A 26,891-nucleotide genomic window follows, 5' to 3' on the forward strand; every position below is an offset into this window, starting at 1 on the left:
AGTGTGTGGGCATTAAAACCACACATTGAAAATAATGCATCTCTATATCATTTCTCTTTCCAGGTTTGAGATTTTTAAGAGCTCTCAGGCTGATCCAGTTTTCAGAAATTTTGCAGTTTCTGAATATCCTGAAAACAAGGTAAGATGTTCTTTTTCATATTTTTTTTTGTCGTTCTGGTCCCCAGTGCCACGTTGTAAATATCAGGTGTGTGTACTTTCATCATGGTAAAGTTAGAGTTCTTTTATGCACAGAGAGAGTGATCTAACACAGAAACCCAGGGAAAGCCTAGAGGTCGGGTCTTCTGCAGGGCGGGGACTCTATGGTAAAGAGAAAGAAACAGCTGTGTATGGGGGGAAGTAGAGACAGTTTGGGGGGACCTTGTGGGGTTGCTTGGACACCGGCCGCAACACCATGGAGAGAGGTGCACAGTGGGTGGGGGATAGGTCCGCTCATTGATTGGGAAGTCCTTGCTCCCAGGTTTTAAACCACCCCTTTATTACATCACTAAATAAGAAATTGAACCTGGCCATAAAAGCAATGGAAGCAATGCTCTTTGAGAGGCAATCACAAACCTCATACGGCAAACAGAAAATCATTTCATTTCAAAGTACATTCTAGATGTTCAGTTTATAGCCCGTGTAGCCCCTGGGGCTTGCTCTGTGAATTGCCTTCAGGGGAATATCTAAAAACCTCCCGCCGAATGCACCATGACTACTTCTGTTAACTGTATTATGATCTGGAAAACACTACAGGACCAGGAGAAAAAAAATCCCCCAGAGACCCCTTTCGTGAGGACCTGCAGGTTCTCAGAGCCAGCCGGAAACCAGGGCTGCCTTGATGAATAAACTAATAAAAGAGGTTGGACGTCCTTTAATGGAGAATAAGTACAGGTCATAAATTTCTCTCATAGGAAATTACACTTTGAGAAGCTCACTGCTAATGTTCCATTTCCTCTTTGGTTGGCCTTAACGTGTTTGATAAATGATGAAAAACAGGACATCTCTATGTTTGTGATTTGTAATTAATACACCTGCATTTTGGAGGAGCTTGGATTCAGCATTGTTTTCCCAGTAACTGAGTCTGGGACTCAGCTTCCTGAATATGTCACATCCAACAAATGTGACAGGCTTTCCTCTTTGGGTCTTAGTGTGTTTTGTTTATTTTAGTTTGTTTTAATTTCAAATTGGTTTCCCCTCGCTAACTATTCATCTACGTGAATGGGGGAATAAATTCTCTTCCTATTAGTGAAGTTAAAAAGAAAATAGGCTTCCCTGGTGGCGCAGTGGTTGAGAATCCGCCTGCCAATACAGGAGACACGGGTTCGTGCCCCGGTCCGGGAAGATCCCACATGCCGCGGAGCCACTAAGCCCGTGAGCCATGGCCGCTAGGCCTGCGCGTCCGGAGCCTGTGCTCCACAACGGGAGAGGCCACAACAGTGAGAGGCCCACATACCGTGCAAAAAAAAAAAAAAAAATATATATATATATATATATATATATATATATATATATAATGAATATTGTTATCCTTCGTATTTCTTCTGAGTGACAGTAACCTTCATTTCTACCTTGTTATGACTTTTCTATGCAAGGGACTCATAGTCCTCTTGAAATTAAAATGGTCAACAAAGCTAGCAATCCTCAAGTTTTGCCTGTATCGTATTTGCTCCACTACACTGTACTTTTACAGGTAGACTTGGTGAGGACCCAGTGGCAATCACAGGAGCTGTATTTAAGAGATACTTGCGGGGACGGTGTTACGTGGAGTCATCCACACTGTCTAACGTGGTGTAGTGCCTCTCCCTCCCTGTTTCGAGTTTACTTGTTTAGGGGGCTTTTAATGCTCTGACGCCAGCATTTTAAGAAGGTGCCGGGCTTCCCTGGTGGCGCAGTGGTTGAGAGCCCGCCTGCCGATGCAGGGAACGCGGGTTCGTGCCCCGGTCTGGGAAGATCCCACGTGCCGCGGAGCGGCTGGGCCCGTGAGCCGTGGCCGCTGCGCCTGCGCGTCCGGAGCCTGTGCTCCGCCACGGGAGAGGCCACAACAGTGAGAGGCCCGTGTACCACAAAAAAAAAAAAAAAAAAAAAAAGAAGGTGCCGTTACTCTGAGGAATAACATTCCTCGTACTCCACGTGGATCTTTCCTGGACTTGGGAGAACGATGAGCCATCTGAGTAAAAACTATCTTTTTCTAGGCTTTTGCCAAGAGACCCGCCAGCTTCCCATTCCTTGGAAAAGACTCCTTTCCTCTGGTTGCAGGAAATAGCACTAGCACTAGCATTCACCAGGGGAAACATTCCACCTGGTGACTCTACAATTATGGGGGTTCGTTCTCCCAGTGCAGAGGGGGGAAAGTCTGAAGCAGCGAGTGAGGGAAAGAGGGGACTCTACATTGGGAGAGTCACGGGGTGGCAGGCTACTGGGATGTCTGCCATCCTAAGCCCCAAAGAGCATTTCCCCAAGCACCCCCCTTACCACAGAATTCAACTCCTTGTGTTATGGGAGGGTGGTTTCCATCACAACCACACACTTGGATTGTCTCAGTTCCTGTCACAACCAGGGACAGCATCAGGGTGAATTCAAGCCTGAATTGAGCACCCATTTGTGCAGCAGCGAGATGGGTGCCAGGATTGAGTCCTACTTTCAGAGAGCTCCCTGGGGGAGGACTGACCCATAGTGGGGTCGGTGCTGAGGGTCCAGGTACACCCAGGGCTTGGGAGGCGTGGAGGAGAGCGGTCAAGTGGGGCTCGGCATGCGTGTGAGGCAGTCAAGGATCTTTTCAAGGCCAAGGGGGTGTCTTCGGTAAGCCTCGTAGAAAGCCAGGTGTCATTCTGGTGGTGCTGGAGGTCAGGCATGTGAGAGGGAAGGGTGAGTGGGGTGACTTCCAATCAAGGACGCTGCAGGAAAGCACGTAAGTGAGAGAACATGGCCTTTGGGGGAACGTTGAGTAATTCTGTGCTCTTGGAGACTGGGGTTTCCATGGTAGGAAGAGAGAAAGATGAGATTAGGGCAGGGAGAGGCCAGATCACCAGGCACAGACTGAACCTTCATCTGATTGTAAGAACTCGGGAGGTCTAGAATAGCTCTCTGAGCCCGTTCCCTCTCCAGCTGCCTGGCTGGCTGATGGCGGCGCCTTCCTCCTGTGAGCCCCAGGCACAGATTCCCGCAGGCTCTGCCGCAGAGAAACAGAAGACTTGGTCCTTGTAGGGCTTCATACCTTGAGGGATTTCCTGGTAACGCCTCTGTACTTTGCTGCTTTCACAGGGACCTTCCAGGAGGGTGGGTGGACTCCCGTCATCATCTTTCTGGGGGTTTTGTATCACTTTCTCTAGGGGCCAGTCCCCAGCAACCTGGGGTATTGGGTAGCGGTGGAGACATTGAAATGTGATTTGGAATAATGATATGAAATTGTGGTTTCATGTTCCGTTCTTCAGCTGCCTCTCCTGGCCCAAAGTGGGAAGAGACAGGGCAGAGAAATATTTGGGGGTGGGGGCGGAGAGAAAGAGAAAGAGGGGTGGGGAAAGAGGGAGACAAAAAGGATAAAGAGGTCAGGAGAAGGATGACAGAGTGACCAGGATGACAGAGAAAACAAAGTCACAGTAACGGGACAGCATCAGGGTCATTCCCCAAACTGTCAGCCAACAGAAGGGCCTCAAAGGCCCCATGTCCTATAAATGGCATATTGAAGGGGCCACTGGGAGACCTTGTGCCATTGTCTGAGCTTTTGGCAGTTCCTCAGTTGCCCAGGAAACTGGCAAGCAGACTCATACAGTCAGAGCAAAGGAAGCAGCTCTGTCTAAAGGCTGTCATTCCATACCTCATTTAATGCTGATGATGGAGATATAGATATTTATGATGGGGACATGGAACACCTAGAGCTTTTTTTTTTTTTTTTTAAAGTAGTTGCCTTACTGTTTCCTCTAATTATTAAAGTGTAGTGTAAACATTTGGACAATATAGAAAAGGGTAAAGCACAGAGATAACCTCTCTAATATTCTACCATGTCACTTCCATTTCCCACATAGCATTCCACTCTATGTATGTACCATCATTTACCTAAACAACACATTTTGTTTTGACATTTTGGAAACAAATCACTGTACTACATATATTACCTCAGAAACGGCTCCAAGGTTAAAGTTCTTGCAAAGAGTAATTGGTATAGAGACTGCAGGCAGAGGCCACATCGTGAAGGCTCTCAGATGTCATGGGTTTGAGTCGGAGAGCAAGGAAGAGTGGTTGATGGGTTTGGGCAGGAGAGGAACGCGGTCAGGTTTACATTTTAGAAAGATCCACTATTCCACCAATCGTACAGAGAGTGGGTCTAAAACATCTAAGCCATAGACCAAGAGACTAGTCAGGAGGCAGTCGTCCAGGCAAGTGGTACTAGGGACTGGCCTTCGGAGAAGAAAGAGAGAGAGGGATTGAGAGATATTTAAGGGTTGGAATTGACAGAACTTGATTTTGCTTCACTCTGTGTCTTATAGTTCAGGCCATTCATCCCCGTGGGGTACAGTGCAGTTGACTTTGAGGGGATTGCACATCTGTCCAGCAAAGGTAACAATAAAACAAAATAAGGGCATTGGCACCTGTCTCTATTCTCAGCCAGAAACAAAGAGGAAAATACTGGTCAAGTAGAACAGAGATAAATTCGTATTGCTTTTTGGAAAGAGATGATGTTTTCAGTCTCAACCCATACATGTCTTGTTAAATGCACTGAGAGCGGAGATGGCCCCCAGTGGTTCTGGGTTATCAGCTGTAATCTTGGAAGAAGACAGACATTCATTCTTCCAGTATCTACAGAGACAGACTCTCTCCCCCAATATCTGCGGAGTCCTCAAAAAGGTCTCTGATCTATAAGAACAGAAAAGTCTCTGTGCCTGCCCATGGACAATGATTCACTGTATATCCACTGATACAAATTACTGTCGTGGCTAGTGAGAACTCATGGGGCAGGACCCAGAAATGATCACGGAAAACACGAAAATGAAGTTAGGTTCTCACGCTAACGTCACAATCTATCCCTTATCATGAGGGGGCTAGAACCTGAATAGTTGCAATCATTCTAAGCATTGGGAACTTGCCCTTTGGTCCAGACCCCTGGGCTTGGCCCTGAAGTCTGTGACTATCTCCAGTGGCCTCTTGCCATGCAGAGCCCACAGCCCTGTCCTGCAACCCCTTCCCTCTTTCCAAGGAGCCCCCTTCACCTTGGCGAGGTTCAAATTTCAGAATATGGAGAAAGTCCACCAAGAGTTAATCTTGTGTCTCTTGCACAGAGCTTGTAGGTGATTGCCTGGTCATAGAGTTTCATTTGAAAAGCAAATTCCTAATACTGGGCATCTGTAATGATGCAGATGCCATAAAAAATAATCAGATTTCAGGGCTTAATAGGGGCCCTTTCAGCAACAATGATTAAATGTTCTCTACACAAGAGAGTGCTCCCTTAAGTACTATTAGTATCACTGTGACAATCAGAGATTAATAATCACCATATAAGGTCGTTTTTCCAAAGCACCATGAGGCTCGGAGGCACCAGTAGTTGTCATCTCTCAAGAGGGCCCCACATGATTATTGGTGGGACACTGCTTTGATCAGTCTCCAGGGATCCAGGACTGTGTAAGTGAATCACCTTGGCCCTTAATTATCCTCTGAGAAAAAGAACGACACAGGCTTCCCTGAGATCTCTCCCTTTGCCACTGGCTACCTGTCCCTCATCAGTCTCTCTCTCTCTCCAAGGTTAGTGCACCTCGGAGGGCTTAAAAGGCAGGGGCAGGGAGGTTTTGCTTTATTTTGGCTTCCTCTTGAGAAACTAGTTGGGGACAGGATGTGGTGATAGCCTCTATCCTCCCTGGGGCAGTGCCCTCTGGCCCCCTTCATATCCTCTACACGGGGTGTGGGGGAGGCACAGCTTCGCTTTCGCAACAAGCAAGACTTTCTGGTGGATCTCAGGCTGTGACTGTGTTCTACACTGTAGTGGCCAAGAGGGCAGACTCTGGAGCCAAACTGCCTGGGTTCAAGTCCCAACTCTGCTGCTTACCGCGTTGAACTTGGGTCCGTTTCTTAACCTTGGGACCGCCTCATAGAGTCATTATGAAGATTTGATGAGTTAATGTACGTGAGGCACTTAAAATGGCGGTGCACATGGTAAGCCCTGTGGAAGAACTGTGTTATAGCCATTCTTATCACTGTGATCTTAAACTCTTAGAATATAAACCATTGGTTTCCCTTGAGAAAGAGGTGGGAGCGGCCGGAGACCACGCTGTGGGCAGTGTAGGCCCCTCTGAGGAGATTGAAAGAGACAGAGTTCTTTTCTGCATGACGCAGGTGGGAACACAAGAGTCAAATAGAAATCTGAAACGATGATGCCTTAAGACAGCGGGATGGGTTACCAATGAATAGCTGGAGGTGAAGGAGACGTGGGTCACTTTGTATGGCCCGTGGGTCGAACCACTTTAAGGAAGAGGTAGGGGCTGGACCAGGCTTTGAAGAAAGGGAAATATCTGGATAGATGGGGGAGGGCTTTCGAGCTGAGTAATAGCATAAACAAAGACTTGGTGAGTAAGTTTGGCTGTGATGGAAGTTGCAAGGTTTGTGTAGAAAGAATCGTGGTAGGAGGACCTGAAACTTCAGAGGGTGTTGAAGGTGGGAGTTTGGACATAATATTTTACTCAACAGGAGCCTTTGGACAGGGCAGTGACCTGCTGACAGCAGTGGTTGAGGAGCTGTACACCCAGTAGGAGTGAACGGGGTGAAGGCAGATGAGACGAGTACAGAGGGGAGACCAGCTCACTGAGTGCAGATTCTTAGAGGCCCTGCTGTGCGCCAGGGACTCACTGCTCCCAGGGTCCCTGCCGACAAGACCCCTACCATCGGGGAGCTAAATATCTCGTGAGTGCCAATCAGTCTTTCTCAAGGAACACTGGTGGGTGCTGAAACTTTTAGGTATAAGGTTGTTGGGGAATAGGATATTCATATGGTCTCAGAGCCCCGCTTCCCAGATGGCATATTAATTACAAAGGGAAATGGGCACCTCTCACTGGCGCCATCTGGCGTTTCCACCTTCACTAGGTGACTGGACCTGGTGCAATTGAGTTGGAATTTCCTGGTGCGATGCCATCCAGGCGGGTATTCTCAAAAGACGTATTGAAACAGGATCTAACGAGGTGGGAACAGTCGGACAAATCCAGAATATGGGACATTCTGGATGACAGCTGGCCTGGGTGCACAGAAAATTAAATTGGCACTAAAAACAGATTTAAAAGGGTGTGTGTATTGGTTGGTGGTGGGGGGGTTACTTACAAATTAAAGGCGAATAAAGCAGAAAATGGCACACTGAGTAGCCATTACTACTTAGGCCAATCAGCCCACTGCCTGTCTTTGTGAATAAAGTTTTCCTGGAACACTGCCACACCTATTCCTTTTCAGGTTTCCCAAGGTGCTTTTCTGCTCCAGCCGGAGAATTGAGTAGTTGCAACAGAGACTTTATGACCCAGCAAAGCCTGAATATTTACTATCTGTCCCTTTATTAGAAAAGTTTCCTGACCCCTAGATTAAAGCCACATAATAATCAAATGCAGCGCATGAACCTTGATTACTTCCTGAATCAGGGTGAAAACATGAAAGCATCAGTAAACCTAATTTCGGAGCAACTGGAGATATCTAGATTAGGAGTGCCTGTTAGATGACGTTACTGAATCCGTGTCAGTTTCCATAGGCAGGACAATTGTATTATGATTGTGTCCACAGTGTCCTTCTTAGGTGTTCAGTGCTGAAGTATTCAGGGGGTTGTGTCATGATGTCTACAATATGCTTGTAAATGGTTCAGCCTGAAAAAGGGGGAAAAAAGAAGAAGAGAAAACGTATAGAGGTAAAGCCAATGTGGCAAAATGTTAACGGGTTAATCTAGGTGAAGGGTATCCAAGTGTTCATTATATTCTTCTTTCACTATTTCTGTAGATTTAAAGATTTTCAAAATAAAAATTATTAAACCGTCAGACGGCTTAATTTAGGGACCACTTTCAGTGACTCAGAAGTCATCTTCCTATAGGCTCTGGCCTGAGCTACTTATGCCACCTTTCAGATCCTTCCCTTATGGTGGCTCTGGGGGGTTGGGTGTGGGAGTGGACACGAAAGAGGCTTTGTTCCTCTGGAAGGCAGCCCCAAGTGAGTCTTCTTCTGTAACTTGGGGATTTTGCTTGTGTCTTTTGCACAGTAATTCCATCAAGCTGGTGAATCTGCTCTCCATATTTATCAGCACATGGCTAACAGCAGCTGGCTTCATCCATTTGGTAAGTATCCTTGAAGACGCTTCAGTGCTGGCGTTTCTGGAACGAGGCCCTCTCTGAGTCATTTTATTACCTGGGAGACAAACTTCAGCCCAGCTGTAGAATGCAAAAAAACCGAGAAGCAGCTGCACAGTTGTCTAAATTTCCAATCCTTTTACCCCATACTAGTTCCAGATTGTGAATCACGATCACACCCTTCACCTGCGTTTTTCAGCTCACCTGAATTGCTATGGGGGCTTTCATTGCTTTTTTTTTTTTTTTTTTTCTTCTGTCTGCAATAACCCAAGCCAACCACAAGATGGCAGTGCTTCCTCAGCAATCACCAGAAAAGGTTGGCGACAAGGTTGCAAGTCTGGCCCCCATCTCTTGGTAAACAACAAATTCAGATTCCTCAATTTCCCTCCACTTCCCCCTTACAAAAAGCCCTCTTCGATTCTTTGGCCCGATTGCTTGTCAAGTTATTTCGTGTCTCAAAAATGTTAATTCTTTTAAATTAATGACTCCAAAGCCTTATATTATTGTCAAGCTGTTCTCACCTTCCCAGGGTAGATTTCTGCCTGCTTTCTAGGGAGCATAGCTATTGTGGGAAGTGTGTTTCAAACAAACACAAAGCTTTAAAGCTAGAAGGAGCCTCATCTAACTTGGAAGCTTTGGGTAAAGGTGCCTTTCCCTTGCTGAGCCTCTGTCTGCATAAGGGTGTCTGCATAAGGAAGCATTGTTACCCCTCCCTCCCATTGGGATTTTTGTAATTGTCATCCAAAGGAAGACTGCCGGTGGTCTATCACTCGGTCACTAGATCTGATGGTTTCCCACCCGCTCCTTTATGCTGATGGTATTCTTGGCTGAAATCACCCTTAGATAATCACTCTAATTCTGCCAAGTGCCAAAAATCACAGATATGGAGGGTTCATCGGCTGTTTTCAATAAGCAGTGACCTCACCTTACTATTGTGGGAAGTACCTTCTGCTTCACCAGGAAACCTCCATGAAAAGGGCACGTTGAGGACAAGCATTGATGTGTGAAAGAGGCCAGGTCTTGGGGCTTCCCTGGTGGCGCAGTGGTTGGGGGTCCGCCTGCCGATGCAGGGGACACGGGTTCGCGCCCCGGTCCGGGAAGATCCCACGTGCCACGGAGCGGCTGGGCCCGTGAGCCATGGCCGCTGAGCCTGCACGTCCGGAGCCTGTGCTTCGCAACGGGAGAGGCCACAACAGTGAGAGGCCCGCATACCACAAAAAAAAAAAAAAAAAAAAAAAAAAAAAGAGGCCAGGTCTTGGAAACTTACATTCTGCAGAGGCAGAGTTGGAGGCCCCGGGGTGAGGGGGCCTGGGGCTGCCCATGCACAGGGACCACCCTGGCAGGTCACAGGCGTTGGCCATCCAGCGGATTGTAGGGTTGGGCCTCTCTCCTCTAAAGTGTCTCTCCTGCCTGCCTCACGGCTTTGTCGGCAGATCGTAGATGATGGGAGGATAGCAAGTGTTTGTGAGCCTAAAGCAGAGACGGGCCAACTGCAACCCTGGGGCAGAAGCTCTCCACACCTGTTGCCTCTGCCTGATTTCCTGCTGTGCCTTCAGAGTTGAGTTTTCCCTACAGGGAGCAGGAAACCCTGTGGTCCACAAAGCCAAAAATTATTGACCATCCGGCCCTTTACAGACTAAGCTTGCTGGCCCTAGGTCTAAAGGGTGTGCAAGGGGAGATAGTTCTCATGAGCTCACTTTTTGTGCTTCCAAGGGAGATTTCTGCAGTTTGCAGGGCAGAGCCATCACCGATCTGCTGCAAAGCAAGGAAAGCCAAGTCAGACTGCAAGAGATGCTCTCTGGGGTTCCTTCATAGGATCTGAAGGAGCAAGGTCCTTCTGGCAGCTACTTGGTCAAAACAATGAAAGGAGGAGGTCCCCTGTGGGAGGGTCCAGAATTTCTTTGGGCCGGAGCAGGAACTCAAGAGAAGGGCCAGGGCGGGCCTCTTTGGCTCTTTAGTGCATTGCCTCTAGCCTCACGTGGGCTAGAGGTAATGCCCCTAAAGTTCAGCTGGCCTCAGATCTTTATAACGATGAGAAGAAAATGGACTCTGGATAACTTCCTCAGTTCCTTCCCTTCTCTGCCTCAATCAGCTGGGCAGGCGTGTCAGCGTGGCTTTCACTCCATTTTCTCCACTACCTGCTCAGGGGTTGTGAACGTTGCTTACAGAGTTCGGTTCAGGGCAGCAAACTCCCGGGGCTGAGGATGCTGTGCATCCTAGGTGCTGGGGCTTCTGTGTTTCTGGTTTATTACGCCTGTAATGTTCTTCCTTTCTCTAGGTGGAGAATTCAGGGGACCCATGGGAAAATTTCCAAAACAACCAGGCTCTTACCTACTGGGAATGTGTCTATTTGCTCATGGTGACCATGTCCACTGTTGGTTACGGGGATGTGTATGCAAAAACCACGCTCGGGCGTCTCTTCATGGTCTTCTTCATCCTCGGGGGACTGGTAAAAACTCTTTTCTTACAATGCTGATTTTTGTGGTCATTAATATTTTCTATTATCCATTTTCTGAAAGCTGTGTATTTGAGACTGTGTTTCTGCACTAGAGGCAAGCGACTGCCGTAGTGTTACAATCCCGTTAAGTCAATCCAAACGCCATGGTGACTTTTCTGCATATTTCTTTGGTATATTGAATTTGTTACCCTGAGACCCAGGCACGGTGTCCTTGTGAGGGACAGCCATTTAGCCCGGAGCAAACCTAATTGTCTTAAGAAAGTGAGGCTCACTTATCAAGTGAGAGTGTCTGTGCCTTTGTAATATAATTCAGCATCTGATATTCTGCAAGGACACTGCTGTCACTTGACCGGCTAGATACTGTTGATACTCTGTAGACAGTTTGCGGTTTCAAGAGTTCCCCGGCCCCTTCCCCCTCCCTGAACTTCCAACAGACACTGTGGCTGGGGCCTTGCTCTAAAGAGGAGTGTTCCCACCCCGGAGGAAGGAGAGCCCACTGGTCTCCTCTGGATGGACATCACTGTGTGAGCTGAGTATGGTTTTGTAAACAGCCAGCCAACTCCCTTACACAGTATTTTCCCTCCCCCTCTGTAAGTCAGAAAGTTGCACTATTTGCTTTTCTGGTCTGTACAGATCATCGCGGTGGTTTATGATGTATTGTGCTTTTCAAGGGGGATTTCTGGCAACTCATCGAGGGTGGCTGCATTTTGTCTTTCAAAGTAGCTCATTTGATGTTTAGATTTTTGCTGTGTGTGAGGTAAGTGATTAAAACCCTAAATTCACACACAGCTTTCACATATGTACACCGCACATGCATTTATTTAATGCATCCACGTCTCTGTTTTGTATGCATATGGCATATACATTAGAAAAATGTATATAAATGTACGTGTGGTGTGTACATCAGCGCAGTATTCTCACAGTACCCGTGAGGTCCCTGCAGATGAGACCCCTTTATCCAGCCACAAGCACAGTGTTTGTTGGACAAAACATGGCAGATTTGTGTTTCTCCTTGCTATCCTTTCCTATATGATTTCTTAAATTTACGTTTTGTGCTTTTTAGTGATTTTTTTTTAATGGAAAAGTTTATATATTTTTAAATCTTCTTTTGGTGTTTATTGTCTTTAATCATTCATAAAGGCATAGATTCTCATGTGAACTATAATTAGAAAGAAAGGCCTTCTCTTGAAATAATGTGTGTGTGTGTGTGTGTGTGTGTGTGTGTGTGTGTGTGTGTGTGTGATTTTTCCAGGATTCATTCCCTTTTTTCTATTCAGGAAGAACTATATGTCAATTTATTTATTCCTGTCTCCTTTACATTTTTCTTGACTGTGATTTTTTTTTTTTTTTTTTTTTTTTTTAGTTGTCTAATGTTTGTTTTGTCCTGTGTATTTGCAGGAGCTTGCCCTTTTTGTGCTTTTATTTTTTTTTTTTTTACAATCTAACATATTAATATGTACCTTTGTAGTTCTAGCCCTTTTGTGTTTTCAGATCTTAATACCCCCACCCCCTTCTGAAAAGGTCACCCCCTTTCTTTGGCCTGTCTTTTTAGTCTCTCTTCTGTCTCCTATCTTTTCCTCAGGCCATGTTTGCCAGCTACGTCCCTGAAATCATAGAGTTAATAGGAAACCGCAAGAAATACGGGGGCTCCTATAGTGCGGTTAGTGGAAGAAAGTAAGTATGCCAAGAGGTTTTGTTGCTTCCACTGCGGTAGAATCCTCTCTGCATGCCATTTTTTTTTTTTTTTTTGGCTCTTGTTTCTTTGTTTCATGCATGTAGGCAATGTTTGCCCGCTACGTGCCCGAAATTGCTGCTCTCATCCTGAATCGGAATAAATTCGGCGGGACTTTTAACAAACATGGAGGCAGAAAGTAAGTCAGTTGCATTAAAAAAGATGTGGTTGAGTGACTTTCAGAGCCCCTGTGGCGGAGACACCTGAATCCTGCCCCTCCCCACCCCCCCGAAGGGCCCCATTCCGTGTAGGGTGTGATGTCAGAATTACCCCCACGAAGTTATCACACGTGGACCAACTCCTGAGCCTTGTTCCATGCACAACTCTCTTGCCCACCCATCTTTCCAAGAGACACGATAGATTTATCCTGGAAGGGGTCCATGTGTAACTGGGGTCATATTTTCTGTTCTGATCCCTAACACCTAAGCCCAGCTTGCTCATTCTTTATATTAATCAGGTGAGTGATTACATTCCGGTCCCTCAGATGAAACTGATGCCATCCTATGGCGTTTTTGTGCAGCCATAACATGGGCTCCTACTCCCACAGGGAAGTCCTAAGGAGGGCAAGATCGAGGTCACCTTGGCACTGTGGCCACCGGGGAACCAGTTCTCTAGCTAGGAGGCACCGAGCTTGTCCTCAAAGGGACTGATTACTCAGTTGAAATTCCTTCTTGGCAAGAAATACTATATTTATGGTACGTCAGGGCACGGCACGCTCTTCCTGATGCATCTTTCATTTGGCTTCCCATTCATGAATGCTTTCTTTTTTTTTTTTTTTGCGGTACGCGGGCCTCTCACCGTTGTGGCCTCTCCCGTTGCGGAGCACAGGCTCCGGACGCGCAGGCTCAGCGCCCGTGGCTCACGGGCCCGGCCGCTCCGCGGCATGTGGGATCTTCCTGGACTGGGGCACGAACCCACGTCCCGTGCATCGGCAGGCGGATTCTCAATCACTGCGCCACCAGGGAAGTCCCATGAATGGTTTCGTATTGGGGACTGTTTTGGTTTGTGCTCGCATCATTTTGTCAATATCGGTGTAAATGTGTGGGTCCATTGTCAACCGGAAGTTTTACTGCTAAGTAGGTGCAGGGCCTTGACTGTTCTGTCCTCCCGTCTGGAGAGGAGGAGGTCGGAGGCAGGCAGGGTGGAAGCAACCATTCTGTACTGTTTTCTTTGATTTTTCTTTCTTTCTTTTAAAAATACATTTATTTATTTATTTATTTATTTATTTTTGGCTGCGTTGGGTCTTTGTTGCTGCACACGGGCTTTCTCTAGTTGCGGCGAGCGGGGGCTACTCTTCGTTGAGGTGCGCGGACTTCTCATTGTGGTGGCTTCCCTTGTTTTGAGAGCATGGGCTCTAGGCAGGTGGGCTTCAGTAGTTGTGGTGTGTGGGCTCAGTAGTTGTGGCTCGCAGGCTCTAGAACGCAGCCTCAGTAGTTGTGGCACATGGGCTTAATTGCTCCACGGCATGTGGGAATCTTCCTGGACCAGGGCTCGAACCCGTGTCCCCTGCATTGGCAGGCGGATTGTTAACCACTGCGCCACCAAGCAAGTCCCTGTACTGTTTTCTTTTTAAAGCTTTTTCTTGGGCCCTCAGCTTTGTTTGCTTTTGAGGTTTTGCTTTCATTTTAACTTCCATGCAGTTAGATATACACATCTTTAATGTACAGCTCAAGAATTTGTACCTATGTACAAACCCAAGAACTACGCCCCAGATCAAGATGCAGGATTTTTTTTAAAAACTTTTAATTTCATATTGGGGTACAGTTGATAAACAATGTTGTGTTAGTTTCCGGTGTACAACAAAGTGATTCAGTTATACATATACATGTACCTATTCTTTTTCAACTTATTTACAAAACAGAAACAGACTCACAGACTTACAGAGCGAACTTATGGTTAACAGAGGGGAAGGGTGCGGTGGGGCAAGGGAGAGTTAGGGCGTTTGGGACTGACATGTACACACTGCTGTATTTAAAATGGGTACCCAACAAAGACCTACTGTATAGCACAGGGAACTCTGCTCAATATTCTGTAACAACCTAATTGGGAAAAGAATTTGAAAAAGGTGCAGGCTATTTTAATTATCATTCTCCTTCCCAGTCACAGAAGTTCCTATCACAGAACTAGGATTTTGTTTTTGTTTTTTAAATTTCATACATTTTTAAATGAACTCTTGAATAGCCTATTTTGTTTTTTAAGAGAAAAATAAAAGCTGTAGCATCACATCTCCATCCATCGCCTGACGGTCACATTGGAAGGAGCCACCCTCCTCTCCCATCAGTGATCTCACTGCATCCTGAGTTCAGGTGTCCAGTCCTCCATTCAGAAAATGAGGAGATGGAAAAAAGGACTCATTTTCTGGAACTACCCACAGGACATCCATTTCCTTTCAAAGGCACGGAGGCCAGTGGGCGTCTTTTCCGTGGAGGCAGCAAGTTTCCCCACCTTCCCTTTGATGGAGCCCTCCTCCTCCTATTATTATAACAGCCCTGGATGAGATGAGAACCAAGCTGTTCCAATTTCTGGGCCATTGGTTGGATCCAAAAGGCCAAATAAGTCCAGCGATTTCCATTGTTCATTTTTTCTGTGCCAAGAGGAAAACAGCTTCTCGGTTCGTTTTGCCTGAAAGGTGCGGACAGGTCTCCATAAAGCAGAAGGCATTCCGAGGGCTCAGGTTGCCTTTATGGCCTCCCCACCCCACTGTCTCAGTCAGCCTTCCCCTCTCACTCACTGCCCCTGAAGAAGTCAATAAAATCAATTGCCTTGACGCCAACATTGACAGTATTTCCTGACTCTCACTCCACATACATTTTGTTTTTTTCTCCAAAATAGCTGCCATAGTCCAGTGTGGGTGGGCCTGCTGGCTGGTGCCTTTTGTTGACGGGTGACCCAGAGGAGGCCCTGAGACCCACGGTCGCTCACCCGCTCCAGTCCCATCCGGTTGTCCCTTGGCCTTGGCAGCTCCAGTCAAACCCCCTGCGTACTGACGGCTTGAGATCACAGACTTCCCGCAGCTTTTGTTCTGGCTCCGTCATCATCTTTTATCACCGGTTTTAGCCTGGTTCTCTCTCTCTCTCTCCCTCTGTCTCTTTTTTCTTCTCCCTTTATGAAAATGCACACTTTGCTTTTAATGTTCACTCTGGGTCTCCGAGGTCCTCTGACCCTGCGGACAGAAAGTACGTTCTGTCATCAGCCCCGGGACTGTTCGCTTTACTTTATGCATTGTTTCCTGGTTCAAAAGCTAATTACTAAGTAGTTTAAAGAAGCCCTTTGGTCACTTAGATCTTTCATCAGAAAATGTAAGCCTGGGAAAGGAACGGTAATAAAGGGCCATTAGCACCCTTTGTTTGATGTTGTTTTTCCAGTCAGTAGAACAAGATTGATGAAATGTTATGTTTGGCCAAAATTTGAGTTTTCATTTGGAATTCAGTGTTGAGAGAATGGGCTGTCAGAATCAATAAGTTTTCTTTCGCTTGGGATACGGGCATGTGGTAGTAATTAGCAGTATAAGGTCTTTAGTTGAGCAACCAAGCATGGATTCTGGCAGCAAACATAATGAGAAACTACAGTTGTTCTATTTCTAATGTCAGAAAGTTTCCAGATAAAATTAAATGCATTTGCAAAAGGAAAGCAGCTAAACTTTTTTGAAAGATAGAGTTCGGACTCTTAAAATAGCACACTTCGCCCCGTGTTTTTGTGTATGCATAAATATATGTGCTATACCCATGGACACACATACGTGTATCTTTTCTCCCTGAGATTCCTCAGATGGATGTCCAGAGAGTAATTAAAACGTACACATAGTGAAGGGATTAGTTTACGTGTGCACATTTTGCTCAGAAATAACCTCTCTAACAATGCATTAACTTGTCAGAGAGCCCAAGGTAATGTGTAACCCAAAGCTGAGGAGACACACGACTTGGAAATTCAAAGGTTATTGAAAGTAAAGAAAAATTTAGGTAGAGAACCACGGGGTTTTGTTCACGCTGCACCCAATTTCAGGATATTGGAGAAGATAAAGATTTCGTTGGCACATCATTTTCAGTTCTAAAATATGTGTTTGACATAACGTAAACACTTCACGTAGCATCCCCAGAGCATCCTCACCGGCAACACGGCATCCAGGGCCCACAGAGGCTCACGCCAATGTTCTCATCACCATTCCCCACCTGACCTCCCACAGGACACCCAGAGCCAGCAGTAGATGTGGGAAGATGTGTGTGAGTCCTTCTCTAGTTTATCCATTATGAGGTAGGGGGTCTCCTAAGATAGGGACTTGGGTGTTGATAACCAAAGGTCCAGTCAGTCAGTGTCCAGGCAGGCAGTCTCTCTGAGTCGGAGGTCTTGGGGACAGTGAGTCTCTTAGGCTGAGACTTCAGATCTTACTCAGAAGAGTAGCTCTCCTGCAGCCCAGCCTGCCTCTCGAGGCCACTGCCTCTGCCTCCTTCCCTTCCTGTAAGCTCCAAGCTGCTCAGAGGTGGGGGAGTGGAGGGGTGAGGCTCCCATGGCCTTTGGGGTCCCAGTTTGCTCTTCTTCTTCCCACAGCCCCTGCTGTTTCCCCCAGAGGTTTCTTCTCTGCTTGTGACTCAGCTCACTCCTGGTTCGTGTATGAGAACTGACAAGATCATGGTCCGAGGTCACGTGGCCAAGGGCCATGGAAAATCATCAGCCAGAGAGAGGAATCCATCTGCCTTAACCCCCTTTGTCAGAGGCAGCTGGGCTGGGGACCCATGCAGACATTGTACTTCCCATGACGGGCTCCTGGGGCCCGAAACTGAGGGAGTCCCAGGCCAGGTGTTTGGGAGAGGGGAGGATGGGTGGGTTTGGATTATTCTACTGATTCCTGGTAGCCAAATGCTAAGAGGACACAGAGAGAGAGATGGACAGTTGAGAACAAGGAGTAGGGGAAGGGGGATGGGAAGCTGAATGTAACTTACTAGGAGGAAGATCCTCCAGTGGACTGAGGAGTCTGTGCCCCTCTTCTTGTAGGGGAATAGTTGTCACAGACTAACCTGGCTCTGGTTCCAGTTCAAGAAAGCTGCCTTGAAAGCTGTGGGGCAAAACCAAAAACGGCCTAAGATTCTGTTTCAGAGCAAAACAGTGAAATGTAAATGCCGTGGCTTCTCTTAGACCTCCTCCGTATATAGAAAGAGGAGTGCCACATACTTCTGGAAATTAGAACATGAATCGATATATACCCCAAGCCCTGGGACTGCCTTCTATGACAGTAATAATTACTACCAATTATATCTACAAATGCTTGCATCCTTCCCCACCCTCGTGGCAACCATGTGAGGAGGGTATTACTATCATCTCCATTTGCAGCGACTTGCCTGACATCGCACGGCTAGTAAAGGGTTGATCTGGGATTTGAACCCAGGGGCGGTCTGCCCCACTGGGCCATGCTCCTTCTCTGAATCATCTCTTGAGACCCCTCTCGGCTCTAAACTCCACGATCCTATCATTGTGTCCTTTCCTCCACCTCTACCCACAGTAGGGCCAGAAGATCGCACACACAGTGACCAGGAAGAGAAAGGCACCACGAGCATCACTTTGGGCCCGTCTCCCCCTTCTGCTCACCTAGTGCCTCTAAGGAGCCTGGCCTCAGCGTCAAGGACAAAAAGGTGGAGACGGGACAAAACCATATCTTCCTGATTTTTCTCATTTGGTTAGACTGGAAGTGTATTTACCTCTTGAACATGTCTAACAATGAGGGGCTCTGCAGGATGGACAGGCAGATCACTGACCAAAATGAAATTTGTGCCTTATTTGTGGGTTCCAACAAGTTCCTCCCCTTCCTGGGGAGGTCATTTCCTAGGGGACCAGCCACGGTGGATTGTAGTGATCTACCAGGCTTGGGCTCCCTCCTGGGCAGAGCCTGCCTGCTTATCATCCGGAGAAGAGCGTTCTCTGCCCAGGCAGACGTATCCACCTGGGTCCTTCACTTCCCCAGCTGGTCTGCACAGCTCAGGGCATCTCTTTGATGGTGGTTTCTTAACTGTCAGTGAGAACTAGAGTAGCAGGTGTCCCTCCTGGAAAGTCTTGGGCAAGATACATACACTCCCTGGCTTTATTTCATAGCTTTGAGTGGGAACCTCAGCCTTTAACCCTCAGGAGGCTGAGTCCTTCAGGAGGGAGTTTGGGTAGTCTATCTTCAACCTCAGGTGTGGCCTCGGGGTTGTACGATGCAGCCTTAAAGCTGTAGAGGTGGGCAGACTTTACCATGCTTTTCCATTTAAAAATGAACCAGAGTGCTTTATTATGTGCCTCAATGTCAGTGCTCATATTTTACAAAGCATTCAATAATTTAGAACACAATTTCAAGAAAGAGAGCACAGTTACCTGCCACACTATCCACTCCTGTTATCACCTTCGCTGGTTCACTCGTTGTGGCTGCAGACATTCAGCCAGTACCACGTGTCGGGCAGGTTGCTGGGTGGTGTTGGGTGCCAGGGATTCAGTGGTGAGCAAGTTACACACGGCACCTGTCACGTGGAGGTTACAGTCTCCGGGGGGGCAATGGCAATGGCATTGACAGACAATGGCAAGGGTAGGACTAAAGAAAATGCCAAGTACAGATTTTAATACGTGTGGCAAAAACGGAAAAGACCTAAGATGCTGTTATAGGGCAAAACGGATTATTTACAGGGATAAAGTGGTCCAGAGAGGTGACCCCTCAGAGGAAGGGCTGTTACAACCTGTTCAACAACTACCTACCCCAGCTTTTGTTCCGCCTAGGTGAAGGGGAGCTAACACCCTAGGTTTTAAAATTCATATTACGGGAACCCGTCCTGAAACCCTTGGTCTTTCGTTCTGCCTCCAAGAAACTAAGTCTTAAAATATCGTTTCTCTCTCAGGCCTAGTTTGCCTGCAGTAGTGTCATCCACTGACTTACCAGGAGAGGACATCCTGCTTCCCATCCCTGCTTCCTGCTTATCAGGTCATTTAATTTTGTGTCTTTCCTCTGATCAGAAATAAGCCCTTCATCTCCCTCCACATCCTTTGTTCTTTTTTGAGACCACATTCTATTCCCTCCTGCCTGGCTGTCTTGTATCAACAGGAAATTCCATTTTCTCCACCACTCAGGTTTTGCCCACCTGGTTCTAGACCACTGTTTAAAAAAAGAATTGGAAACTTAAACAGTCTGCTGCACCAGAACAGGGATTATTTCTTTACAAAGACTCCTTTAATCTACCCCCGTAGTCCATTTCCTGCCCCCAAAGAGAACTAACGTGAGTCTTGCCTTCATCTTCATCTAGTCCACGTGTGTTTATTGAGTGCTTGCAACATGCCAGACACTGGGGATAAATGTATTTCTACACACCCATAAAGATCTCCAAATACACCACATCTGTCTTGAGCTATACGTTACATTATTGGGCCACCAAAGTGGTCGGGGAGTTCAAACTCAGAGCTTGTATAAACCTCCCCACTTGGTTCCCAGAGGTCACAGTCTCCCTACAATAACACTTCTCTCTCTACTCTTTCTGAGAAGGCCTGACCCCAGTGCTTGGGAAGAGGACGTGGGGTTAATTCATGGGCTGAGCCCCATGTCCTTTCCTTTCCCATACACGTGTAGCCTGGGCCACACTCCCTCCCACTCCTCCACGGCCTGTGCTGCTCCTGGGAGGCACGGTCCCTATAAGATGCCATTTATGATTTCTGCATCCCAGACATCCCTCTGGTTGAAATGTCACTGAAGCTTTGCATCTTATACAAACTTCGAGCCCTTGACAAGTAAGCCATTCAGCCCTCTCCTCGCGGGGTCCACGTGATTCCCAGCCTGAACTCGCAGCAAGATTTTCAGATTCCTAGATTTTAAAAGCCATAAATTAGCAAATCATCAACATATCACCAGGAAGGATCATCTGGTAGCCATTCTAGTCAGAAGGAAACACAGGCCCCAATAACTGATCTTCACAGAGATATGAAGAACTGTAGACAGACAGACAGAGTAAATAGGAAGACAAACAGATAATTCAAGTTGACAGGCCATCTTGGACTGATTAGGCATTCTGCTTTGATTAGCATTAAACTTTTGGGGGAAGAAAAAAAAAGTGAGATTGCCCTAATACTTAGGAAAAATGACCCCTTGACTACTTCTGAAATTCAGTACCAAGGGGCAGATACCAAAAGCAAGTGTCGTTTGATGCTGTATTGTGTAATGTAAAGTGCCAGGTATCCCTTTCCAGTGAGAGGGGTCTTGGTGGGTGTGGATGTGGGAGCTTCTCTCTTTGCCTCTCCTTTGTAAGTCACATCTTCAGTCCTTTTTCAACTTGAAGCTCTATTCAGAGAGACTTGGGTGCATATTAAATCAATCTCCTGATAATACTAATGGAAGGAAGGCTGTCTCCCTCCCCACTACCCCACGGCGCTTCTCTGCTGTCTCTCTTCCCTTCCACACGCTTATCAAAATGTTCCAGCTATTGTTCTGAAAACAAGAATAGAAAGGTAGGTGGGAGATGAACTGTGTACCTTAAAAAATCAAGTCATATTCAGACTTAGACTTTCATTCTCAAATATTCTTTCTTCATTAAAGAAGAAGAATTCTGAATATGACTTTTCTAATTATAATCCCTGAAGATTCTTTCCGCTTAACCTCACATTTGATTGAGCGAATGCTTCCTGGGTAGATTCTGAATGTAAAGAACAAACACAACCAGCCAAGACTGAGTTGCCCCGTGTTTTCTGTCATCCATTCTCATAGAAGTCTTTCCAGAGTCGTGCACAGTGGTTCCCAGTAGATCTGGTGTTCATTCCACTGATGCTGCCATCCTACACTGAAAATAAACAAGGAAACTTGCTAACTGGTCAAGTCCAGTGACTCTTTTTTATTAAAAAACAATCTTTAAAGGCTCCTGCAACGTGAAACCCATGGAAACTTGATTCTGTACCTCCATGTCTGTTACTGGTATTGGGGAAACAATGACCTGCTCCCACCTCCAAAACCACAGGGGCTGCTCCAAATGTGGGCACCGCTTGTCAGTAAAAACAATCTTATCTCCCCCACTCTACCGTCTCAGTGAGGACACGTGTTCAGAGATAGATGCATGTGCATCTTGTGAGAGGTTTTATGGCCTTAGCCACTGACCTCAAAGGCAAATAAATGCCAGCTAGTATGTATATAGAACAGATTTAGGAAAGCTCCTATCCCAACATATTTGCTCAACGAACAATTATTTGAGCCCTGTTATGGTCCAGGCGCTCTGCTAGGTGCTGTGGTTAAAAGGATGAACAAGGAGATGTGATTCTTGCTCTCCTGGAGCTTATCTGAGACTTGGACCAATCAGAACCATCCAAGGAGCCAGTAGCCAATAAACAGAAGCTGGATGACAGAGGAGCATCGTCCCCGTGAAATGCTCTTTTGGCAGGAACTTTGTTCAATAAAACAATGAAGGTATAAAACAATCATGAAGGCTACAAGCATTTTAGAGGGAATGCTCCTAAAAGCAAGTTGATAATTCACATTGTTAGATGTACCCATTAGAGTAGTTAGGGCAAAGGTAACTGTGGGGTGACTCGTGCATCTAAAAACCTATGGGTCTAACGATAGACACAGTGAAAGAGGGGTGTGGAAAGATTTGGGAGGTAGGGGAACTGCTGCTGCCACCCTGAGTTCCGATCCTTTCCATATCTGACAAAGTCCATCTGTGGCATCTTATGCCTTAGCAAGAGCTGGAACTGGTAGACTCCTCCCAGTACTTATGTGTGTAACAGATGGAGGCTTACCGTGTTGGGGTCTACACAGAGTGGATGGCTAGCAACATATGCTAGCTGGGGCAACACCCCTGGGTGTGGCTGGGGAACGAGGCCAGGATGTGTCAACTTGATTGTTGTTCTGGGAGGGTCAATCCCAGCAGCATATGTTCTAGGGCCATGATGCATTGTTTACCAGGGGTGTTCAGGAAAGAGGTGGGACTCACTTTGCACATCGAAGCTAGAATACCTCCCCTCTACAAGGCAAAATTAAGAACCATTTCTTTGCCTGGACTCATTCTCCCCCTATTCCACCTTCATCCCCAAAGGGTATAGCTGACTTTTGCCTTCATCCTCTCTTCTCTTGGTGCCTCTGTTCAGAAGCATCATTACCAAGTGGAAACAGGCAAATCTGATTTGATCTGAATAGAAGAAAGTGCTGTTCAGTGCCTGGATTTCTCTGTAAGAGCAGAGAACCACCTAGGATAGGAAGAATCAGGTCAAAGAAAGATTCGCTTACTTAAAAATGGCCAGAGGCCACCAAGCCCTGCAGTAGTGGATGGATAAAATGCAGAGGAGTGAGGGTGTTGGGGAGAGACACAAGGAAGAACCAGTGTAATTTGTGAGAAGTGGGCAATTATGGAATTGCTTACTCAAGAAGCTGTATAAGTCCTCTTCCAGGAAGGAAGGAAGGAAGGAAGGAGAAAAAAAACCAATAGTGGTGATAAAACCTGCATACTGGGTTATTGTGAGAATTCAGTGAGAAGCTAAAGTTAAAGTAAACAGATGCTGCAGTTAGGATTCTTTGGGTATAGGCAACAGAAACTGATTCTTGCTGACTTCAGCAGAAAAGGAATTTTCTTTTTGGGAGGTTAGAGCATCTTATGGCATTCAGAGGAAAGCTGAAGATCCTGGAAAGGACAGAGATTAGCTAGAAGAGCAGCCCTAGGATCCAGCAGGCAGCAGTTCAGTGAAAGTCCTTACAGGGTTTCACCATCAGGATCAGTCAGTTCCCACCGTGAACTTAGTGTCCCTTCGTTTAGGACTGAAAAGCTCTGGTTGGCCTAGTTTGGGCAGGGAACCATGGTTAAAGGTCCCAAGACTACATCGGATTGGGGACGGGTGGTTCCCCAAATTAAAAATGAGGTGCTATACTTTAGGTTAGACAGAGCCCACGCTCAAGATGAGAGGCGGCTTCTTAATTACGTGCACAAGCAGCAGGCTTATCTGCATGTCCTCTTCTCATACCTCTCCCCCCATCCTTTCCCCAGGCCAAGGTTTAGGTTTTTGTTTATTCTTATCACGGACGCCATTGTAAACAACCAGAGCACTGGGCCCTCACCATGGTCCTGATCAGTGCATTTTTCTTTGCAAGTACTTTGAAGACATTGTCAAAAAAAAAAAAAAAAAAAAAATGTGTGTGTGTTTATGTTTGTGTGTGTGTCCAAAACATATCTAGCACCTAATTTTAAGAATCTGTACATTTAGGTAACTGCAGTCTCTTTCTATAGCCAAATCCAATGAGGAAAGATCAAAAATTAATTAATTTATAAACCCCAAACTCTTTAATTTGACATCATTTTAAAATTTAAATTTAAATATAAACTATTTTAATTTTTCCAAAAAAAATGAGGTGCTGTTGAAAGGAGGGTACATGCTGGACTGGTAAATATAGCCAACGTCTCCTGCTCTGAAGACTCGAACTGAGTTCCCTTTTAGACAACAAGCTACAAAAGGTGTGTGATCAGTCCTCGTGCCTGGTGTGATTATGGAGGTCTAATTGTGACTTGGGATGGTGGAGGTGCAGATACAGATCCCTCTGTGTGGTTTAGGTCCTGACTGTCTGCATAGGATGAGATACACTCTCTTCGTGCAGAAAGCTCTGGTCTTCTCAGGCTGTCCCAGTGTTCTCCGTTGGGGAAATCAGTAGTCTGTCCTCTGACCTTGGGGCTCTGTTTTACAGAGGTGCCTTTGCTGCACTGTTGGGATCTACTTGCTCAGCTTCTGACCCCATTTAGGGAAACAGCTAAGCAGCCTGTCTCCTCCAGCATAGCTCTGTTGACAGCTGGGTAAGGTGATTACTTTATTCTCTTCCTCACTAGGAGGGAAAAGACATTTTCTTCCTTTGCAATTAGCAAGGTACTAGATGTGGGCCCTGGGTAGACAGTTATCCGAACCTCCTTGGTTTTGTTTTTGTTGTTGGCTTGCTTTTGTTTTTTCATCTGTTTTAACAGGAAATGGTTAAAACCAGGCTTTGGGATCATGAGCTCCATACATGCTCACAACTGTTTCGTTTTCATTTTTGTCCTCTTTACATGTACTGTCCTCTCACAAAGGAGACACGGTGGTAGATCGGAGGTGACAGAATCAGCCAACGATCTGCAGGCTTGCAGTTAACTAAAATTTCTTCTACACTTCCTATGCCATAGGGTGTCCAAGCCAGGCACACTTCGCCAACTGTTCCATTAGTCAATAGACAGTTCTTTTTTTTTTTTTTTTTTTTTTTGCGGTACATGGGCCTCTCACCGTTGTGGCCTCTCCCGTTGCGGAGCACAGGCTCCGGACGTGCAGGCTCAGCGGCCATGGCTCACGGGGCCCAGCCGCTCCGCGGCATGTGGGATCTTCCCGGACCGGGGCACAAACACGTGTCCCCTGCATCGGCAGGCGGACTCTCAACCACTGCGCCACCAGGGAAGCCCAATGGACGGTTGTTGAAAGCCCAGCAAGTTTTGGGGGTCCTGAGCTAGGCCGCAGGGTGGCATGGAAGGACGGGGCCCACACAGCCTGGAGTTAGCTTTTGTTTGCTGAAGATGATCACCCCACATGGAAGGCAGTTCCTTTGGGACGGGCTCTTGGTACCAGCGACAGTGGGAAGGCAGAACTAGGATTAACCTTCATTCGGGCAGTGGGGTCATGAGCCTTAAGGGAAAACCTGGGTAACAGTTGCTCTAAAGGACATGCCCCAAATCAGGGGAAGTTACCTGATGAAGCAGCCACAAAGAGCATTATGAGGTGAGGCAGAATATAAAGCCCAGAATATTCCAGAGTCTCAGCTTGCATGAGAGACAGAGTCTTGGAGAGAGAGTTACATAGATCCTGAATGGTTTCAGTTCAACCTAGGAGGGAGAGCGTGAACTTTGAGTATGGACCACTGTGTGATTTGGGTCGTGAGGTCTTTTGTCACCCCTGCCCTGCTTTCTATGTGATAGAATGCTGTCGAATTCCTTTGACAGGTCCTTCTTAAAATTCATTCCCATCAGATGCAATTTCCAATAGTGGGAGGCGCTGGGAGTGAGAGGTAGGACGAGGAAAGCATGGTTAGAAGCCTCAGCAGAGGGACAGAAAAGATTCTAGCATATGTATTTGATATAAATATTATAGTTTTACAGAGGCATCTAGGTCAATATATGCCACATTTCATCTACCTCTTTGACAAAGTGAGTGCAATGTATTCAGGGAAAGCTGTATAGGATTTTCAATTTACTCTGTATGATTTATTGTGACAGGATAGCTACGGGTTTTTTAAGTTCTTTATACTTGTTCCAGAAAAGATGGATATAGTAGCTTTAAAAATAAACAACCCAGAGCTGTGCATTTTACATTGTCTTCCTAGAGTGAGGCTCAGCTAAAGAGAGATTTGAGACCTCCCGGCCCTCGTGGGACGTGATGCAGTCGACTTTGCCTCAGTCTTCACTCTTTAGCTTTTTTTTTTGAGGGGGGGTAAACAGGGGACTGAATTAGGAAGCTATTGCAGATGTCTAGAGAAGATAGGATGGCATGGACTAGGGTGGGGACAGAGAACTGGAACGCCGAGAGAGGATTCAGCATCATCTGTGGGTGCAGCCCTGTCAGTCTGGGTCTCTTCATTTTCTAGTGACTGGCCCTGGGCCACACAGGACAACCCCCAACCCACCCCCCGCCCCAGTCTCCTGATTCCTAGCCCAGGCTCCTTTCAGAGGCACCAGCTGCTTCGGTTTAGAAGACATCAAACCGAGGGGGGCTAGGTCTGCCCTTGCTCCGGCATTCATCTTGCACTGATCTCTGGACCTCTGTTTCCATATCAAAATAATGCAGGCACTAGACTAAACATACACCAAGGGCCGTCCTGAGACTAAGAAAAACATGAGAACGTGGAAGGAAGCCTATCATTGTCACTTTTTCAAAGGCCACTGGCTTTAAGCAACATTACCGGAGTCTTTTTAAAAGTGTGTAGATATTAGTTCTCATTGAGCTACACTCCACCTCAGTGGAACTCTGGATGCCTCATTTGCTGGAAGCTTGGGAAGCTTTGTCTGGGAGACCCCACTCTGTCGTCTTATGCTTCCTGCCATAAGTCAGGTCTCCTAGGTGATCCATTCTGAAAGACACCAGTGGAACTGAGTTCTGAAACTGCAGTTCCAACTCAACTGGGGCATCTACAAGAGGGTGTAGACAGATTGAGGATGATGTACAGGATTTCTTTCTGGAAGTGGAGATGGTTAATAATGGGAGGGGCACACCAATGTGTATTTAGTGAAGACGTACCCATGAAATAAGCAACTGGCAGCTTTCTGGTGAAGCTGATAGAGTTCGTAATAGTCGAGCATTCTTCTTCTGATTAAGTCGCACTCAACCCCTTGATGCCAAGCCTGCTCCATGGCACACTACTGTCACCCACTCCTAATCCAATCCATCCTATGTTTCTGGCTCTTACCCAAACCAGGCATGC

The 26,891-nt window shown here is 46.6% G+C and overlaps 1 protein-coding gene across 39 annotated transcripts in view; it reads left to right on the top strand.

Annotated features, from left to right (window-relative positions):
* The window catches only part of KCNMA1 (potassium calcium-activated channel subfamily M alpha 1), a 773,456-nt gene that overhangs the window by 518,460 nt on the left and 228,105 nt on the right, over window positions 1-26,891 (top strand). For all 39 annotated transcript variants that reach the window (XR_010838921.1, XM_067025307.1, XM_067025277.1 and 36 more), the window contains 4 exons: window positions 64-139; window positions 8,210-8,285; window positions 10,576-10,746; window positions 12,338-12,429. Coding sequence is in view for 38 of the 39 variants with exons in the window: in XM_067025307.1 (XP_066881408.1) it covers window positions 64-139; window positions 8,210-8,285; window positions 10,576-10,746; window positions 12,338-12,429 (415 nt within the window). In the remaining variant the exon portion in view is untranslated. The remainder of the gene's footprint in view (window positions 1-63; window positions 140-8,209; window positions 8,286-10,575; window positions 10,747-12,337; window positions 12,430-26,891) is intronic.

Source organism: Kogia breviceps, chromosome 2, assembly GCF_026419965.1.
Source record: "Kogia breviceps isolate mKogBre1 chromosome 2, mKogBre1 haplotype 1, whole genome shotgun sequence".
Lineage (NCBI taxonomy): Eukaryota > Metazoa > Chordata > Mammalia > Artiodactyla > Physeteridae > Kogia > Kogia breviceps.